Source organism: Benincasa hispida, chromosome 1, assembly GCF_027475165.1.
Source record: "Benincasa hispida cultivar pf3 chromosome 1, pf3_genome.v1.1, whole genome shotgun sequence".
NCBI classification, from domain to species: domain Eukaryota; kingdom Viridiplantae; phylum Streptophyta; class Magnoliopsida; order Cucurbitales; family Cucurbitaceae; genus Benincasa; species Benincasa hispida.
The window spans coordinates 29,736,241-29,756,581 of NC_143478.1; the positions used below are offsets into that span (position 1 = coordinate 29,736,241).

At 30.5% G+C, this 20,341-nt stretch overlaps 1 protein-coding gene across 2 annotated transcripts; it reads right to left on the reverse strand.

Moving 5' to 3' along the window:
* Positions 1-1,230: 1,230 nt before the first annotated feature.
* On the reverse strand, positions 1,231-6,691 carry SPPL1 (SIGNAL PEPTIDE PEPTIDASE-LIKE 1). Of its 2 annotated transcripts, XM_039040046.2 has the most exons (5): positions 6,539-6,689; positions 6,215-6,292; positions 4,595-5,513; positions 2,629-2,826; positions 1,231-1,694 (listed from the first exon to the last, which is right to left on the reverse strand). In XM_039040046.2, the coding sequence occupies exons 3-5, from the start codon at positions 5,390-5,392 to the stop codon at positions 1,581-1,583; spliced, it is 1,110 nt and encodes a 369-aa protein (XP_038895974.1). In that variant the 5' UTR covers positions 5,393-5,513; positions 6,215-6,292; positions 6,539-6,689; the 3' UTR covers positions 1,231-1,580. The 2 variants fall into 2 exon arrangements, with proteins under 2 accessions (XP_038895974.1, XP_038895971.1); XM_039040043.2 differs by lacking the exon at positions 6,215-6,292 and having other exon boundaries at positions 6,539-6,691.
* Between the last annotated feature and the right edge of the window lie 13,650 nt (positions 6,692-20,341).

The following is a 20,341-nucleotide window of genomic DNA, read 5'->3' on the forward strand; positions in this document are numbered from 1 at the left end:
ACAAACTATGAGAAAATTGGAGAAAACATAACCAGCTTACGCATTTTGTACCTTATCACGTTAAGAATGACCATGTATAGCCCTAACACGATAATTATCTCTATCACAATCTCTCTTTTTTCTCATAAAAAAGTGCAATAAATTGTGAGAAAAATGGAGAAAACACAACAAAAAAATTTTATCGCGATAGAAATGGTTATAACAATAAACATTCTCATCCATAACGTGATACGTTATGAAATGCGAGAGTAAAATATGACGTAAGCAATAGGTTAGATTTCATACGTTTGTGAGAGGAAGTAAAAAAAAACATAAAGGTCAATCTACTAGCAATGGGGGAGAAAACATAGCATGTCGCAACAAAAGCTTGATTTGAGGCGTCAACAAAACACTGACGTCTGTTCCAAAAACAAAAACCCCTTAAAAAAAGAATAGTGGAAGAAGAATAAATCGTTTTTTTATTGAACATATTTGCTCATTTTGACCACTTTATCATATTATCATATTTTATCATACTAATTTCTACTCTATCTTCTCGGAGCTCATTCTCTAGAGAACTCCATTTTAAGCATTCTGCTAGATTCTTTCCAATCTTCTTATTTTATGATCTCATTGGAAATCATATAAAAGATGATTTCTATTTAATATAGCGATTTGGGCAAGTATTTTATGATTAAGAAGCGACAGCCTCTTGTACAGACCGTATATGAACCTACTATAACTGAAGTCTACCTTATTGGATCATACTGCATTTATTTGAGCGATCCACAACTACTGAAAATTTCTTTTTTTATCTACCTCTATCCTGATAAGCTGAAGCCAAAGCTCTTATTTTTTGTTGAGTAATTCGAATAAGTCTTGAATAAGCCCCTCGCAAGCTTGATGCAGATAAACAAATTTTTGTTCTACGTCTCCCAGCTAAGATCATTTGGGAAAAAGGGGAGAAAAAAAATCGTTCAAAACATTATCCGTGTTATTTATTTATTTTAAAAAAAGGGTCAACGTCCATCGCGGCACATCTGTCTTAAAAATTACATCCATCTTCATTCATGCACGAAGACTCTAAAGTTTGAGATTTCTCAAATTTGATTCAACTTTCATTTTTATCAAGTTTTTAAGCCTCTGTTTTTTACTTAAAATCATTAGGAAAATTTGCGAACTGCATCCAAAAGTTCCCAATGGCCAACTAAAAAGAAAGAAAGGAGAAAAAAAATTCCAAAATCTTGAGTATTTTTTGTGAAAATCAAAAGATAATAGTGTTTAATATATATAAACATTAGGGATGCATACCCATATATCAAATGTCCCCAGATACATCATCGAATTTTCAAGAATTCTCTTTCAAAAGTGGGAATGAAGTCGACGTGTAATAATTTTCTTTTCCCCTCATCATCCACACCAGAATTGTAGCATTTGACCCTTTTCACTAATGAGTTGGGCATTTAAACAGAATTTTTGTAAGGCGTTCAATTTCATACAAATGACAAATGTTTTCAAAGGGTAAGCATTTGATACAGCAAATGACTTTACAACTCATCTTCATGAACAAAAGGGGGGCTTGCGCGGAAGAGGTGAGTGATTCAAACTACTTCTACTACTTTATCGTTGGGGTTCAGCGAGGGACCTTCCCATAACTCCACAAAATCCTTCCTTATCCAAGATATGGCAATAACAGGTCCTAATGTAGAAGGCACCTGAAGATACCATTACGAATACAAGCGTAATTAGCAGATAAGTAACCCAAAGGTACGATTCAGAAAGTACACATAACAACAAACAATAGTTCAGGATGTAAAGCAATCCAAGGATCTCTCTCAATCTCGTTATCAAAATACCCCAAAAGCTACGGTTAGAATACCTCCTAACAAGAACACTCAAAAAATGCAAAGAACAGAAAGAATACTAAAGATAGAATTATATATTGTAATATCCATGAAGAAACTACGACATATATCATAGCCTTTCGAGAGGGCTAGTCCTCCCAATTTTCCCAAAAGAAATCTCTACAAAATTCTTCACACCCTTGCTTCCCAACCCGCTCCCTCTATTTATAACTAAAAGTCCTAACAAACTTACTACCTATTTATTAATATGCTCCTTCTAATAACCATACTAATATTCTCTATGAATAATTTTATTATATCTCTAGCTAGGCTCTCACAGCTAACTAGAAAAAATCTCGGTTATAATGTATTGTGAAGTATCGATAGCAACAATAACTGGATGTAAAATGATCCAGGGACTCTTTCATATTCCCAAAAGACAAAAGACCTAGGATAGGAAACATATCAGATATAATGTGTTAATATATTGAGAATGTAATATTTTGGGAGGAAAAAAATTGAGAATGTAATATTACAATTGCAGATGTGGATATTCGCATTTTCAACAAGAAATCTTTCTATGTTTAGGTTAGCGTTAATGTATTATTTTATGAGGGAGAAAATTTACAAGAACAGTAACTCAGGATGTAAAAAAATCCCAAAACTCCAAGCTCTCTAAAAATGTCATTTAACTAACTTGATAACTTCAGAAATGTGGAGGAGAACAGAGAAGCAGAAATCTTTTTCCAATAACCTAACCATTATAAGATACATGAATGAAATAGAAAAGATGAAACGGCAATACCAGATATAATAGAGCAGGTTGAGGTGAGTGAGTCAAAATGCCAGCTGCTAGAGCGGTCACCAGCCCAATGGCATATCCAGGCAGGGCATACCAAATGTACTTGTGGCCTCTTGTGTGGATATCCAAGAGATTGACTGTATCCCTACTTTTCCGGTGGTCAAAACAAAGAACTAGAGCTAGAAACATGGCAGGAATTGCCTACGATGAGAAAGAACCAACGTTAAGAAAACACCTTAGAAATATAATAGAACTGATCACCATCACATAACAAAATGGAATGGAATGGAATTCACAACGAAACCTTCTACAACATTGTATAAAGTTGCTAGGGAATGTTTAAACTGCCAATTGTACCCACACAATATTTTCTACCTCAAGTTTTTAAATAATGCAAAACTATTTTCTTCACCTCCTACATTCATCAGATCATTGCCCTGGGTTCACCGTTTCCAAGATCAAATACTATGTTGAATCCTCAAGCATCAAAGTCACCTCAGAAGGTTAACATCCAAAACAAGTAGCACAAATTTTATTGAGAGCATAGCTGCCATCACATTCAACGAAACAAGAAGAAAATATTTGATAACAATGTCACCACAGAAATAAACCAGATGTGACTAAGTGGCTGGAGTCTTCCCCTTACTTTTGTATATCAATTATTAATGAAGACTATTGTTACTCATAAACTATAAATACAAATATTAAACAGTTAGATATGACCATATAACATTAAAAATAAAATAAACAAACAACAAGCTAGACACCCTAACTTCATGCTCAGTGCTCATCGTAGGCTGGTGGCTTATGTGCAAAAAGACGAGACATCACATTCCTCTCCTCTAATTCCAAACAACCTTTCTCAGATATGTAAGAAGTCCTCCTTTCTTCTACATTTGGTAGACACCCTTTCAACATGCAAAAAGATTCTTTGGACTCAATTCATTATCAGATTTTTTCTTTTCTTTTCTTTTCTTTTCTTTTCTTGAAATAGGTTAGAGAGAAATGGAAGAGTTCTTAAGGATGATGAAAGATCCACTGGACACTTTCGGGATGTTTTCCTTTTGTTACTCCGAGGAAACATATGCTCCTTTTTGTACAGTTTAAGTTTTCCTTGGTATGCATTTAGACTTACATCCCCTCTGTAATGTCATATTTTCAATGATATTAGATATTCCTATTGAACTTGTACATATACAGACAAATGTATGTAATTCAAATCTCTTCATTTTTTTTTCTTATCAAGGATATATGCTTTAACCAACTGAGCAATTCCCAAGTTTGCAGCAATTCTATAACATGAAACCCTAGTTTTGGGATATTTCATTAACTCGGATGAAAAGGATTGTTTCATTTTATAGATAGAAAATCTTACAGAAATAGATCCCTAAATATCCAGATGCAAGCAAAAAACAAACACTTCAAATAATGATATAATATAGCATATCATTGAGCTGCAAGATTTTCTGACCTTCATTAAGGGGTTGTCTGGCCCACCAACTTCTTAAGTTGGTGTAAACATCTCAACTTTAATAGTAAACACTATTGAACTTGCACATTTATCATGTAACTCCATCTTCCCATTTTTTTTATACTTTTCACATTTACCAAGGAACTTTATCTTCCCCTCTATTTGTACTTTCCACATTTACCAAGTAACTCCATCTTACTTTCTTAATCTACTTTTCACAATTATCAAGGAACTCAATTTTATAACTCACCCTAAACACAAATTTACTAACTCCAATATCTTAACCCTAGACGACTTATCAACTCCACTCAGTGGGCCAAATGTCCACTAACATTGTAATTGTATTTTAACAACAGGTTGCTAATTTCATGAGGTCTTTCTAATGAAAGATGAACATACAAATGGATTTGCAAAACTGAAGAAAACAAGAATATTAACAACTGTTGCTGGAGGAAATTATATGAATAAAGATAATGCAAGGAAAATACAATTGCATACCATATCACCAAGACCAAGCATCATGAAATCAGTGGCACTTTTTCCTGGAAGGACTCCACCAAGTAAGTTCCTTGGAAAAACTATCTTGACAGGTAATTCCAGCTTCTTAGTTATCAATTGCAGCCCAGGAAGACTCAAACTATTAGCAACTGTGTGAACAGGATTTGATGCTTGCTGAGTTGCTACAGATACCATTACATTTGCCCCAAAGAATCTCTCAGAGAAGAAGACCCAGAATATATCATATACAAAGAGACAAACTAGGAGCATTGCACATATTTTAACATTAGGGAGACGTACATGGCTGACAAATGCAACACATATTGAAATTCCTAACAAATTGTTTAGTATCCAATGCCCAGAAACAAGCCAAGCTGCAACTAAACCAGAACATGCCAACAACAATAACCCTTGAATACGTGTAAATGACTTGGAACAACACCTTGATACGTAGGGATCAGCCAATCCAAACTGAGACTTTAAATAGGCCATGTAAGGAGATAAACAGAAGAAGAGGGATGAAACAGAAGCAACTGCTGTGAATGCAGTAAGAAGTTGGGACACGGAAGAAAACAGGTAGAACATCAAAAGCAAACTGCAAGAACTCATAACTGGGATCATTAGCGCTTGGGATCTGTCTAAGGTAATAGATGCTTCTGAAAAGTCACGGTTTCGCTCCATTTCCTTCCCATAATTTAGGGCCCGGAAAGCAGATCCAAATGTAACAGCCACTGCAGTCACAATGAGAGTGGCAGGTGCAGGCTCCAGCAAATATAGAAGTTTCCATAAAGACTCCATAATGACCTAATTGCAATTCTTCAACTTTTTTCTCAATTTTAAAACTCCTAAAATTGTAAATTTGGCAACCAAAGTTGCATTCTTTCTCTGATGTAAGCCTGACCAGAGAAATTCATGCAACCTGCAAACCAAAAGCAGTCGTTAATTAACTAAGGAAAATACACACACACACAAAACATACAGCAAACAAAACCAAGAGTTATCTTCAAAACAAACATGAAAAAGAAAGAAAGGTCCTGCCTGCACGACCATTGGATTGATACCAGAGGATAAGTGGAAATTTTCAAACTATAAGCTGAACTGGCTTGTTATAAAACCTTAAGCTTAATTGTTCGTCAAAAAAATTATTGACAAGCCAAGTATTGATGATTGTAGATAAAGTGTGAATAGTACAATAGAATTTCCATAAGAAGGTAGATTAAATAGATCCATACAATACATCAAGAAATTTCTTCTTAACTCAAAAATCTGTTGAAACTTGACTCAAATATGAAGAACCATTTAAATCCTCGCTTTCAATGATCTACTCTTTTAAGGCCTCAGGGAAAATAGTACTTGCATACGCGGATATGCAATAAAAAAATGTTATGAACTTTTTTAAATTGAAAATGGAAAAGGAATAATCAACTTTCCAGAAATATTGTCATCATATTCATAGCTTTGTAATTCAAATGAATAGCTCTGACAATCAATCCAGATAGTATCCATTCAACTCGCAACTAAATCAGTAGACAGAATGCAATATGGGATCAACATTAAGATGAATTAGCCCAAGAACCGAGAAATTAACAAACACAATCTATGGTTACATCAACTACCAACCGTCGTAAGGCTTCAAATATTAATTTCTCGAAACAAAACCCCGGTTTCCTTGGTAGCCAGACAAGAGGTCGACAGGACCTGGAAATGCAACTCCCATTATGTTTCCAATTGAAACACCAGTCAATTGAGAATATTTATCCACAAAATAAGATATATCTAGGGTGAAAAAACATTACAACAATACAATCCTACGAGTATTGTAGTGATAACAAGCGCAGACGCAGAATCATATACGAAAATAATAAGCGATCATGGTTCTTGAAAGCCAAGAAGATTGCCAAATTAGGGTTCGTCGAAATCGGAGGATTAACGAAGAAGACTAACCTTGGACTTTGAAGCTGTTGAAACTCAGGACCCTCCCTCTTGGCCACTCTGAAGTCTGATCAAACAAATCTATTTGCTCGAAGTGGGAAGCTAAATGGTAAAGGAATTTTATTTCGCTAAATTACAGAGTAGCCCTTCTTTGGATGTAATCACGATGTATTTTTATTATTTTTTTTTTTAAATACTTAATGGATTTTAGTGAGGGCGTTTTTGGTAGAAATTTTGAAAATATAATTTTTTTTAATATTCTGAAATATTTTGAAAACAAAGGGATGGGATGAAAACATAATTGTATTTTATATTTTTTTTTTTTGTATATTCAGAAATTAAATTTCAATTTAAATCATTTTTCTGTTAATAATATATTTATAAATTTGTTTTATGTTATATAAATTTGAGCGATGGTTCAAATTTTCTTAGATTGTATTAAAAATAAATTATAATTATTATTTTATAACGTCTTGTAATATTTGATATATCGTATAATGCATATTTTAATTAAATAAAAATAATGAGTTTATAATATAAAATAATATATTTCTTATCGTTTTTATCTTGTCTGACATAACTTTATATTTTAAAACTTTAAATTCAAAATATGGATATATTGAAATGTATACTGATGTTAAGGATTTGCTTTATTTGGATGACATAATTTGGAAATAGTTTTCAGAAATATAATATGAATTGCCCAATAAAAACATATTTCTCGGATTTAATATGAATTGCCTACACTACCCATAATTATCCAATCAATGTTTGACATGTGGAAACTTTTGTTTTTTTTTATTGAAAAAAATATCTGTATTTTTTAACTTTTTAAATTATGCAATTAAAGATGATGCATGAAAGAGTGGTATGTACCAATTAAGGAGGATGCTTGAAGATGGAGGCAATCTAGCATGTACCAATTATAAATTAAAAATATAGGAAAAATATTATTTTGATCTTTAGGTCTTTGATCTAGTTTTTATTTAGTTTATAAGTTTCAAAGTGTTATATTTTTACCCATAAGATTTGAATTTGATTTTTATTTAGTCTCTATATTTCAAAATGTTACATTTTTACTTTTGGTTTTTTAGTTTTGTTTCGACGTGGTCCATAGGATTTCAAGATATATACTTGTAAAATTGAGTTTTCATTAGATATTCACTTTAAATCCTTAATGTTAATATTAATATTAATAAAAAAATTTAAAAATATCAAATTAACTATAATTAAAATAGTTTTCACTTATTTTTCATCTTTCTTTTTCTTTCTTTTTTTTTTTATTACAATATCTAAGGAGGGAGAATCAAATATTTGATTTTGAGATTGATAAGACAAACATTATGTCAGTTGTGTCTATTTTGGCTTGATCTCTACTCGTTATCTAAATATTAGCTTCAAATACCAAATTGAACATTATTTATAACTTGGGATTAGATGGTACAATATCAAAATTTAGAGGCTAAGTGAAAACAAAACTTAAAGGTTAATTATACATATTGAAAACTAATGATCGAATTAAAATTAAACTTGAAGCTTGAGAGTAAGAGTATAACATTTCAAAACTAAAGGTGTATTCGAATTAACCCTTAAGGTTGTGTTTGGGACAAGAAATATCTTAAGACTATAATAACCACAACTTAACTTGCTACAGTAAATATTATTTTGTATTCTCCAATTAGCTACAGTCAACATTATTTCAAAACTCTCATTTGCTATAGTATTTACTATTTGGTACAATTTCTACTATTTTACATTCGATTATTTTTTATTATTTTGCTACAGTGTTTACTAGTTTATTCTCAATCTAAAATAGTTCACATCTCAAACACATACTATTATAACTAAAACTACAATAATCTACACCACAAACACACACTATTATAATCTAACTATAATAACTATGATTATAATTACCAACTTCTTACCTTAGACGCCTCATACTTTATTTAAAAATAAGTAATTTAAAAAAAAAATTATTTGACACTACTCAAAATAGCCTTTAGATGAATTCAAAATTGATTTTAAATAGTTTATCATAAACAGAATAAATAAATAAAAATAATTTTTGTTAAGAACATCGATTTCTTTAATTTAGTCAATCAAAGGAACTTTAAGAGACCAAATGACAACTAGATTCAAAATCTAGAAATTAAAATGGGTTTTTTGTTTTTTGTTGTTTTTTTCCTTTCCAAAAGTATACTGCGAGGATAAATGGCAGAGTATCGCATGTGATTCTATTTCTAATTTACCTTCAATTCGGTTCGTGCATAAGGAATGATCTTTCCCAATCGTCTAAATGTTTTTAGAAATATGGGTAGGATGTTGATGTAGAATGATATTTTTAATGAAGTTTTAGAAACACAAAAATGACAAAAGGATATTGAAATTAATAAATTCGCATTTAACCAAGTTAAAGTTTCTTAAATTTACATTAGTGATGGTCGAATGTAAAATTTTGGATCAATCATAATTGTCACATAATTTCTCAAATTGATAACAAAAATGATAAATTATCAATTTAAAGACTAATTAAAAGTCGACTTGTCCTCATCAGATTATTCAACAGAGAATTTGAATATATAACAAGTTTCAATTAGAAAAATAGCAAAACCGAACTTTAATAAGATTTTTAGCAAATCCATTGTGGAGCTAAACTTTTTTAATTCTTTATTTATGCCCAATCTGATCCGTGCAATTGTTGACGATTGAGTTATTAACATTTATATATACAATATAATTATTAACTATTGAGTTATTGGTTTTTATCATAATCTGATTAAATAAAAACATTTAAACGAATAATCCTTTATAGTTTTTCTCCCTAAATATTTCTCTCCAAATAAACCTCAGATTTTGATTAATATATTTTTCCATTTAAATAAATAATCTCTCATAATTTTTCTTTGCAAATATCTCATATGTATCTCTCTCTTATTTGTAGATTGATTCGGAATTCAGATTCGGCCTAGGAAAATTTTCAAGAGGTCACCCAACATAGATTGCTCCAAGCTACGCTTAATTTTGAAGTTTCTATAATTGAGCAACCGAAAAGGAATGTGCATCTTATTAGTATAGATAGTAACTTTCAATTCTTTGAAGCATTTCTTAACAATACTTTCATGTCCTCAGGATCCCTCTCGTTCGGATGTGATACCGGTTCATTCATGTACCCCTCCTGAACTTGGGTCGTTACAAATGTAATACAATATTACACTGTATTTGCATAATATTACAGTGTATATGCGTTGAATTAGCTTCTTCGAATTTGATTTTGTTTGTGATGTATGATTTTATCAGGTTTTATGTGCAAGGGTAATTTAGATATTTGTTAATTAGTATTTTTTTTAGTTTAAAAAATCGTTTTTCTATTTTTATGATTTTGAATTTTTTTTGCAATTTTTCAAATGAAACTTAAAAATTTATTATTTATCTCGTAAACCCTTATTTAATCAAATAAACTAGTTGGATTTGATTGTAGGTCTTAATATTTTGGGCCCATGTTCAATTAAGGGGGAAAAAAAGCTCTTTTGGCCCAAAAATCCAATTTGTTTGGCCAAGGGGTTCGTGAATGTCGAACCAAGTCCAAGACCACATTGTACCATGAAAACTCTATAAATAGAGAAATTCCTCTTTATTTTGAGCTAAAAAATTTAAGTTCCAAATAGATCTTAATTATAGATAATTTTTCAACTATTAGAAGACTTCTTAAACTTCTAGAAACTAAATTACTCTGGAAGATTTAAGTCTTTTGAAGATACAAATATTGTTTGAAGACTTTAACTTCAACAACCTTCGCAACGCTCCACATTCCAAGTAGAGCGTATATATTCAAAAGAGAGAATACAATGGTCAAAAGTTAGAGATCGAACCACGACCGCATAAATTTATGTAAATTCAAATCCAACTCCTCGAACCACTTTTTAATCTACAAATCTAGTGCAGAAAAAAATGTTCATATATTTGCTGTATTTCGTAAACATATTATGATATAATTTAAATATTAATTCATATCTAATGTTTTTCGAATGGATGGACATATGAAAATATGGATAGAAAATTAATACATTTGATTATATACTATAACTTACAAGATTTGTTTGTGTTCAGGCAGTTGACTTAACAAGAAAGTATAAATTATTTTTAGTAAAATAAACTCAAAACATATAAATTGAAGTTGTATTTAACTTTATTAGACCATTCACTACTCTCAGTACTAGATTTCTGTTTAGATTATATATACACATATATGTTTTGGGAAAAATCACTTTTTGTAATTAGCTGTAGCGTGAAATTTTAATCATGTTTTTTCTTAAAGAGAAAAAAACAAAGTCAAAGCATTTAAAATATAAAAGACAGGGACAGTGCATAATTGAAATGAACTAAATACAAACCTGTGGGGATTAAAATGACTTTTCTTTTTTAGTTTACTTACCGGTTTTGTTTATGAGCTCCATAGTTTACATTTCCATCAAAACTTTGAAATTTTGAGATTTAAACGGGATCGAAATTTTGAGAATATTTTGTTGATTTTCCTATTTCGGTGATATTAGTTTTCAATTTTGTAGGACTGATTACTGGGGTTGAAAATGGGTTGGGGCAAGGCGGATTCCCCGTCTCCGCCTCCGATGGGGAATTGATTACCCCATCCTTGACGAAGAATCCCCATTTTTCCTTTGTTGGTGACATTTTTAATTTTTTTTTTAAAAAAAATTTCTATAGTTTGAGTTTGGACATTTTAGTTGAGTTTAGACTAGGCTAAATGTAAAAAACTAAAATATCTAATATATATGTATTTAAAAATCTAATCGGGGCGGAGGCAGGGTCAGGATCCTAAAGAGGTACTCGGTTTGATCCCACCGGAAATTCTCACCCCGATCGGAGCAAGGCCCCTCAGGGACCTGACTTCGCAGGGAATTTTGCCAAGCCTATTGATTACACACAATTCTATAGTTCCATAGTTCATTGTCATTTTCGACAAATGATCAAACCTTTTTATATGCTACTTTTTTAGTTTCCAACTTTTCTCAAATTTTAGCTTTATTTTTTTACCTAAAATTTTGGTTTTAAGAGATATCGAATTTGGAAAACCATAAAAAAATAATCTATATTTATTTAACCCCATTCAAATTGTTTCATTAAATTTTCACATCACATTCACCTCAAAATTGAATTGATGTGAGTTTTTTTTTTTTAATTTTATTATCCAAAATTTTCATATTTTTCACATCATTTAAAATTATTTTAAAATTATTTTCCATTTCTTTTTTAAATTTATGCTCTCGCATAAAAATTTACACATATATTTACGATAGACATCTAAATGTTGTCTTACTTTATAGAAATCGTGATTAAAAATGGTTATTATAGTCTAATTAAGCTATAATAAAAGTTTCATTAACTAATTATAACAAGTTCCACCAATTTTTATAATTTTTCTTGAAATTTTCGTCGATATCGATATTTTCATAAAATCGGGATCTCAACATTTCCATCGACATCAATATTTCGAGCCTTAATGAGCTCTTATGTGTTGTTCCAAATCTTACATTATTAATTAAAATTTTAGATCCAAATCAATTCCATTGTGTTTTAAAAAAGAAAAAAAAATCTTTTTTTTGCACAAGTACAATTATCCAAACTCGAACCCAAGCAACGACACATGTGTGGGGAAAGAGCCTTTACTACGACTTAAACCACTTTTACAAGCCCCTTGGAGATCTCTCACATTTGATATTTATACCCTCTTCCTAGTCCTTAAACTTCCAATGTGGGGCAAGAAATTCTCTCTCAAATATGAACGTGCTATGGTCATAGGCCTTGGTAATTATCATTCATTCCTAACATTCTGTTTGAGTTTAATTAGTTGTTCTTAAACTTTAAAAAGTAGCTAATAGATTCTTGAACTTTTAATTTTTTTTTCCTGATAGGTGTATGAACTTTGAAAACATCTAACATATACTTAAATTTTTAATTATATGTTTAACAAATATCTTGACATGTTCAAGAATTATAAACTTAATGAACCAATGGGACGTACAGTTAAATTTTAAGTCAAATAAAACATAAAACTTTCAATTTTGCGTCCATCAAATTCGTGAAATTTTAAGCCAAAGTGTTTAGTTTAATAGTGATGGACATGCACTCAATTTTGTAAAGTTGGAGGTTTGATCTTTCATTCTCACCATTATTGTAATATAGAAAAAAAATTAAAAAAAAAAACTTCATTAATTATTTTAAATACCAAAATTGAAAACTTATAAATAACTAATTATTAGGTATAAAATCATAAATTTTGACATTTATCGACACTTTTTTTTAAGAAAATCTATTAAACACAAAAGTAAAAGTTGATTATAGGACTTATTAAACATGTTATGTATCATATAAACTTGTTTGACACGAAAGTAGAATTTTATTAGCCAAACTTGTAATTTAATATAAGAAAAAATAATTAAAAAAAGTAATGGGAGATTTTCAAATATATAAATAAGAGAAACTATTTACACAAAATAGATTTTTTTTTTTTTTTTTTGATAGAGAGTGATAGAAACTGATAGAAGTCTATTATTGATACTATTGGTGATAGAAACTAATACAAGTTTATCACTGATAGACGCTAATATAAGTCTATTTGTGATATAAACTGATAGAAGTATATCATCGATAAAGGACAATAGAAGTCCACCAATGTCTATTAGCGATAAAAACTGATAGAAGTCTATATTGGTACTATAATAATAGAAAATTGATATAAGTTTATCGCTAATAGACATTAATAGAAATCTATCAGTATCTATCAATATTTTTCTTTTGCTATTTCTATAAATAATTTGACATTTTTTTCGTGAAAATTTTCCAAAAGTAATAGCCAATTCGAGTATATACGAATAAAAAAGCTATCAATTAATAACTCAATCATGGTATTAATTATATAAGAAACCTAGAACGGGATTTAACATGCATGAACATGGAGGACTAAAGTCAACTTGATTGGCTGTCACTCTACTCTTCCTTCTATTATTATTTTCCAGCTGGAGAAAAATTATTCAACTTTTTAGTTCACAAGTCCCTCTCTCTTATTATAATTATTTCCTAACTTATTAAAGCAAACTAATTTTGAAGATTATTAAAAGGTACTTTATTTTTATACGAAAATTATTCACGAGGAATGGATTCTAATTTCCTTAAATTACAAAAATAGCATAAAGACTCAAAATAGGGTTAATAATAGACAGGTTTGCTAAAAAAAAAAATTTGCTTTAGCAAAATCAAACAAGAATCTATAAGTCTTCGTTAGACATGCTAGAAATAGCCGACGGTGAATAACTGTCCATTATTGAATTAACAATTAATTAGGTTGGCAGGGGAAGATTTAAGCGTTTGATGGATACAAATGGTAAGCACCATTAAACAAATTTATTGTTGTCACATGCAAATCATACTCTTTTTTCGATTTGAATTTTTCACATCAACAATATGCACAATAATCTTAGTTTGATTATGAGTTTTTATTCTTAAAAAAAAAAAAAAAAACAAAAACAAAAACAAAATTAAGCGATCCAATTTAAAGTTTTACCAAAGTTATTCCTTCATCCTACTTTTCTTGAGTCGAGAAAGAGATATCTTTTAACCCAATTATTTATTTTCATTTATAAACCATTGTAAATTAGATTTTGTTTTTAAAGTTTCTACTAACTTTATATAGAAGTGATTTTAATTTTTAAAATATCAAATTTAGTTTGGTGGGGATAATTCGGATATTTAAGTTTTCCTTCGATAACTATTTGTTTTTTAAAAATTGAGCTTATTTTTCACAAATTATTGACTATAATTTCTATTAAAATATTCTTTTAAATAAAATTTTGAATTATTAGTTAAATTTTAAAAACAAACTCAAGTTTTATTTTATTTTTTTAAACTCGAGTTGAATTTTGAAAACTCTCATAAAATGTAGACGATAAAATAAAGAAATCAATATATACCGAAGTAGTTTTTAGGCTTCATTTTAAAAAAATCAAATTCTTATAAAAGAGACTTAACTTTTAGGTTACGTGAACAAATATTGTTCATTTCGAAAAAGGAAAATAAAAGTCAACAAATAATGTTGTAACTATAGTTGAGTTATTTTGATTAGTATTCAAATAATGTTAATTTCCACAAATTTTTCCTTGACGAGAAATGTGTGGATTAGGGGTTGAGTTGGGTTCGGTTGAGTTGAAAGACTTTTTAGACTCAACTCAATTGTTCGAGTTGTAAATTTCTTCAACCCAAATAACCTTTATTAAAAAACCACTACAAGAATTTTGGGCTTTAATGTCGGTTGAAAAAAGTGAAATCAAATGTATAATGTCAGTTTTTTTTTTTTTTAAAAAAACTGGATCTTTAATGTCGGTTTTAAACTGACATTGTAGGGGTACCTTTAATGTCGGTTTTAAACCGACATTAAAGACCCGCTTAATTTTTCCCTCTTCACTCTCCCCCTATTTTATTTTTCCTCTCATTCTCACACTTCCATCTTCAGACCCTTTTCTTTCTCATTTCTCTCTTCCAAACCCTTGCCAATGGGTAGCGTAACCCGCGTCGCCGTGGAACCCGTGCAGGTCTGTCGTGGTATAGATTTGGCTTCCATGCAGGTCTGTTCGTCGTGCAACTCGTGTCGCCCGGATCTGAAGTCGCCTGGATCTGTGTGCCACCGTTCGTCGTTCGATCTGAAGTCCAGATTTGAAGATCTGAAGTTCGCCGTTTGTCGTTCATCCAGATCAGTATGCTCTTCTTCTCTTTCCTCTCTTAAACTCACAGCAATTTTTGTTCTTATGTTACGCCTCTCAACTTTCCTCTTAGTGCTAGACGATTGTGTAGATATGCGCGGATGCTGAACAATCGTGTAGGCGGGCACTAGACAATCGTATAGTAGATGCACGAGCGCTAAACGATAGACTACACGATGGCGCTACGCGATGGTCATGAACGCTAGACGATGAACAGATGTGCTGATCTGTGTGCCGCCATTCGTCATTCGATCTGAAGTTCGCCATTCATCGTTCGTCCAGATCAGTATGCTCTTCTTCTCTTTCCTCTCTTAAACTCACAACAATTTTTGTTCTTATGTTATGCCTCTCAACTGTTTGTGTAAATGTCTCAATGAAAGCCAGCTGTAGTTTTACTTCAATATGTCTATCTGCTCCTAGATTTAGGCCTACTTTTTATGTGTCTATGGCCTTTGAAATTCTATTTGACTAATGGTTTTGTTGTATATGATACATTTGTTGAAGTACTGGCAAGAGGCGTTGCCAAGAGTTGCTCATGCGTTGGGTATGCATGAGCAAGAGCAGTGAAAGCGAAATGTTGAGTGCAAGGCACTAGGTAGATGATCGCGTAGCAAATGGGTAACGCTACACGATGAGGTAGGCGATTGTGTAGACAGGCGCTGGACGATCGTGTAGCAATGCGGGGAGCTAAACGATGAGGTAGACGATTGTATAACAGATGCGTGGAGCTAACCGATGCACTAGACGATTGTGTAGATATGCGCGGGTGCTGGACAATCGTGTAGGCGGGCGCTGGACGATCGTATAGCAGATACGTGGGCGCTAAGCGATAGACTACACGATGGCGCTCCGCGATGGGCATGAGTGTTAGACAATAGGTGAAATGCTAAGCGATAGGCGACTGCGTTAGATGATAAGGCGTCAACGCTAAACGATGGAGGTAAACGATAGACTATGTGCGAGATCGTTTACTAAACGATTGAGCTACACGATGGGCTATTGGAGCTAAGCGATAGATGTAGGAACTAAACGATTGATTGGCTTGAGAACATGTGCATTATGCTAATTAAATACACTAAAAGAATGTTTGACACAGTTTTAGTAAGTTTTAGTTGATGACTCAGTTTTAAAAAGAATATTCTCTAATTTATTCAACTATTGAGTTTTCTTGTTTTGCAGGTGCAACAAAGGAGTAAAGATTTGGTATCGCAACCTCTTTATGCTTTTTCTTGGGGAACTCTAGTAAAGAATTTGGTCTTGAATGTACCATTTATACACATTCCCAATAAACACGGCTAGTTGAATATGAATCCTGATCACATTTTTACTTTCAATCCTTTGTCTTCAACCTTTTTTGTTTGTGATCCTTTGAACAATAGTGGTCAGACAAAGATGCCTATAACTAGATACTGTTGAAGCTAGGCGGGTCTGTTCAAGAAGAATTATGAAGGAATCCATACATACCAAGTGGAGGGGGACAATAAACTCATGATGTTTGTATTACTTGTAATTTTTGTTTTCAAGGGCTGAATTATTGTACAACCTTTTAAATTATAATTTTATAGCAGAATTTGTGGATTAAATGTAATAGATTTGCAATCCATACATAAATATTATGTCATAGCCACAACGTTCGATGATGATATGTCATGTTATACTTTTTGACAAAAAAAAAAAAATGGATTCGACAACGGAATTTAAAAAAATGGACAATAATTGATAAAACGGACAGATTCTCGGCTTTAATGTCGGTCGGAACCGACATTAAAGACAGTGTTATTAAAGCCCTTTAATGTCGATTTAAGACCGACATTAAAGACAACCGACATTAAAGGGTTTAATAACACTATCTTTAATGTCAGTTGTCAACCGACATTAAAGCCCAAAATTCTTCTAGTGAATGAACCCCAACCAAACCCAACCATGAAAAATTTGGGTTGGGTTGGTTCGGTTTAATGGGGTCACTTGTTTAAAATTTTGTTTTAAAAAGAAGCACAACATAAATATGTTAAAATCTTATTGAATTATTTTTATATATTGAATGAAGATTAACAACTTAATTTCAATTTATATAGTGAAAATTTTCTTTATAAAGTGCAAAAAACCTACTTTTAAGAGTTGTGAATAATAAATTATTAAAAAAATATTAAAATTAAATAAAATTAAAATCAATATAAAACTACTTTTAAGAGTTTTTTGAGGTGTGGATGACTAAATTTAATGGAGGCAGTTGGACATATGTCTAACTTCAAAATGATTTTCTTTTTTTAAAAAATATTTAAATACAATTTTTATTAAAAAAAAAAATGTCTAAACATAAATTTTATTTGAAAATATGGGAAGATATACCCTTCCTAACAACCAACTGATGTACATGTACAATATTGCAAGAGAAATTGTAGGATGTATCTAAATCGGGGGGTAGCCATTTTTATTTTATTCCCATTTTGCTCTCCAATTACATTGTACTCAAATATGCACGCCTATTTTAGTGTTGTTTCAAAACCCGATTTTGATTTTTCTCGATTTTAAGAGCTTGTTTGATAATTTTTTCGTTTTTTGTTTTACGTTTCATGTTTTTTGTTTCCCGTTTCCTCTTTTATGAGAATAAAAAATGATTTTATCTTGAAAAAAAAAAAGAAACATAAACATAAACTTTTTTATAACTATTTCTTATTTTTTTTACAATATAATATATAAAAAAATATATGTCATACATTAAACATTGAAAAAATATATATATCAAAAGTTTATGTCATATAATATAAGCAAGTCTCGATGACAACTAAATATAATAACAAAGTTGTATCAAATCTTTCATATGTTGCCCAAATTTGATCGGTACAGTCATCTCTAACTTGAGTCATTTGTCTTAAATGATATCAAGTCAAACACAACATAATTATATTATCATGTAAATCTCGTTGTTGTAAAATGTTAAAGTTAAGTTAAATGAATATCTTAGTCAACAAAATTTATATATTATAAAATTTTATTCGATTTCAAATATACTAAAAATATTATAATTAAAATAATATATAAACATGCATATTGTAAAAATTAATACTCAAAAGTTGTAATGCAATATATATATATAATATAGGAGAATTTTAAAATTTAAAATTTAAATAAAATATAAATATAACATAATTTTTTTTGTAAATAGCAAAATTAATAAAGAAAGTAAATAAAATATAAAAGATGGAAATAAATATAAAAAATAAAAATATAATAAAATAAAAGTGCAAATGTTAGGAGCTAAATTTTGAAATATAAAAAATTATTATACATATTGAAAATTAAAATAATATATAAATTTAAATATTGGAGAATTTTAAATATTAAAATTAAATTAAAATATAAATATAGCAAAATTATTTTTGTAAATAGCAAAATTAACAAAGAAAATAAATAAAATATAAAAGATGAAAATAAATATAAAAACAAAATAAACAAAATAAAAATGTCCAGTTTGGAGTTGAACACAACCAAAAGTGAAAGGGTGGTTCGATAAGTAAAAGAAATAGAATTATATAATGTAGTTTCTTAAATTTGGTCCTATTTTCAGAAACATTTCTCACCTTCTAAAGACAAAAAAAAAAAAAAAAAAAAAAAAAAAAAAAAATATATAGTTATCAAATAAGTCAAATTCTTAAAGAATTGAGAAATAGGAAACGGAAAATAATAACATTATCAAACAGGCCCTAAGACATTTTCTTTGAATTTTTCGTGATGGACATTTTATCTATTTTTAAAATCTAAAAATAGTATCTTTGTAATTAATTAAAAATGTTTTTATTTTATTTATGCTTATTTTTTAGATTTTGTAGGTTTAGAATTTTTGTTTCTTCTCGGTGCCATGGTTGGATTTTTCATGCTCTCAAATCATTTGGTCTCCGCGTTTTGGGAATTTGATGGATTTTGTAGGTTTTGTGTTGCAACACCGATCAAGTTGGATTTGGTCGATTATGATTAAATACAATTGAGAGTTTTAGGTCGTTCATTGTAGATTGCTGATGGGGAAGGTGAAATTGGAACCGTCGAATGGTGGGGTGACCATGAATGAGGGGTTTTGGTTTTGATGGAGGAAGATGTTTGGGACATTTTAAATGAGATTACTTTGTTGTCATTGTCTCTATAACCGCATTCGGTGAATTTTGAAGATCCACAAAATGATTAACATCATGATGAAGATCGTGGAGATTAGTTTACACCTAGAGATGTCCAATTTTTCTGGGTCCCACCCCGAACGGGGCGGAGATTAAAATTTTCCCGTGAGCTAAATAGGGACGTGATTCCCCATCCCCGGCCCCGCCCCGTTCCCCGTCCCCATCACGATTAGCTCTTACATATTTATTTAGTATAATTATCTAATATTATGTTATTAATATTATATAAATATTACAATTAAATTTTAAATTTGATTATTTATTGGGAAATATAATGAATATGTTTAAATTGAATGTATAAATTTAGATTATATATGTGAATAATTTGATTTATATTTATTTCTTTCTACTCAAAAAATTAATTAGCTTTTTTAGGCCAAAATTTGATTAATTTATCTTTAAATTCAAATTGTCATATAAAACTAACCATAATAAATAATTTAGTGATAAAGTTAATTATCTAATTAAAATTTTCTCATATTAGTGATTTAAATTAATTGATTTTTTACAAAAAAAAAAACGTAACTGGAAAAAATTCCCCGCGGGGAACCCGATCCTCGCGAATTCCCTGCGGGAAATCCCCTCCTTGATCCCCGTGGGAAATTTCACGGGGATAGGGAATGAAATGGGGAACGAGGACGGGGATGGGGAATGGCATCCTCGGTCCCGTCCTGCCTCGCTCAGTGGACATCTTTATTTACAGCAAATTAAGTCTTAAGTGAAGGTATATGATATTTTTTATAGTGGTGACTCAGCTTTTGGTATACTGAGACTAGGAGTCAATATCTTTTAGTACAAGGTATTTTTGAATATAAGGTAGTAGCATGACTTGATCTAACAAAAATTTTAGTTATTAAGTACAACTCATTCAGGAT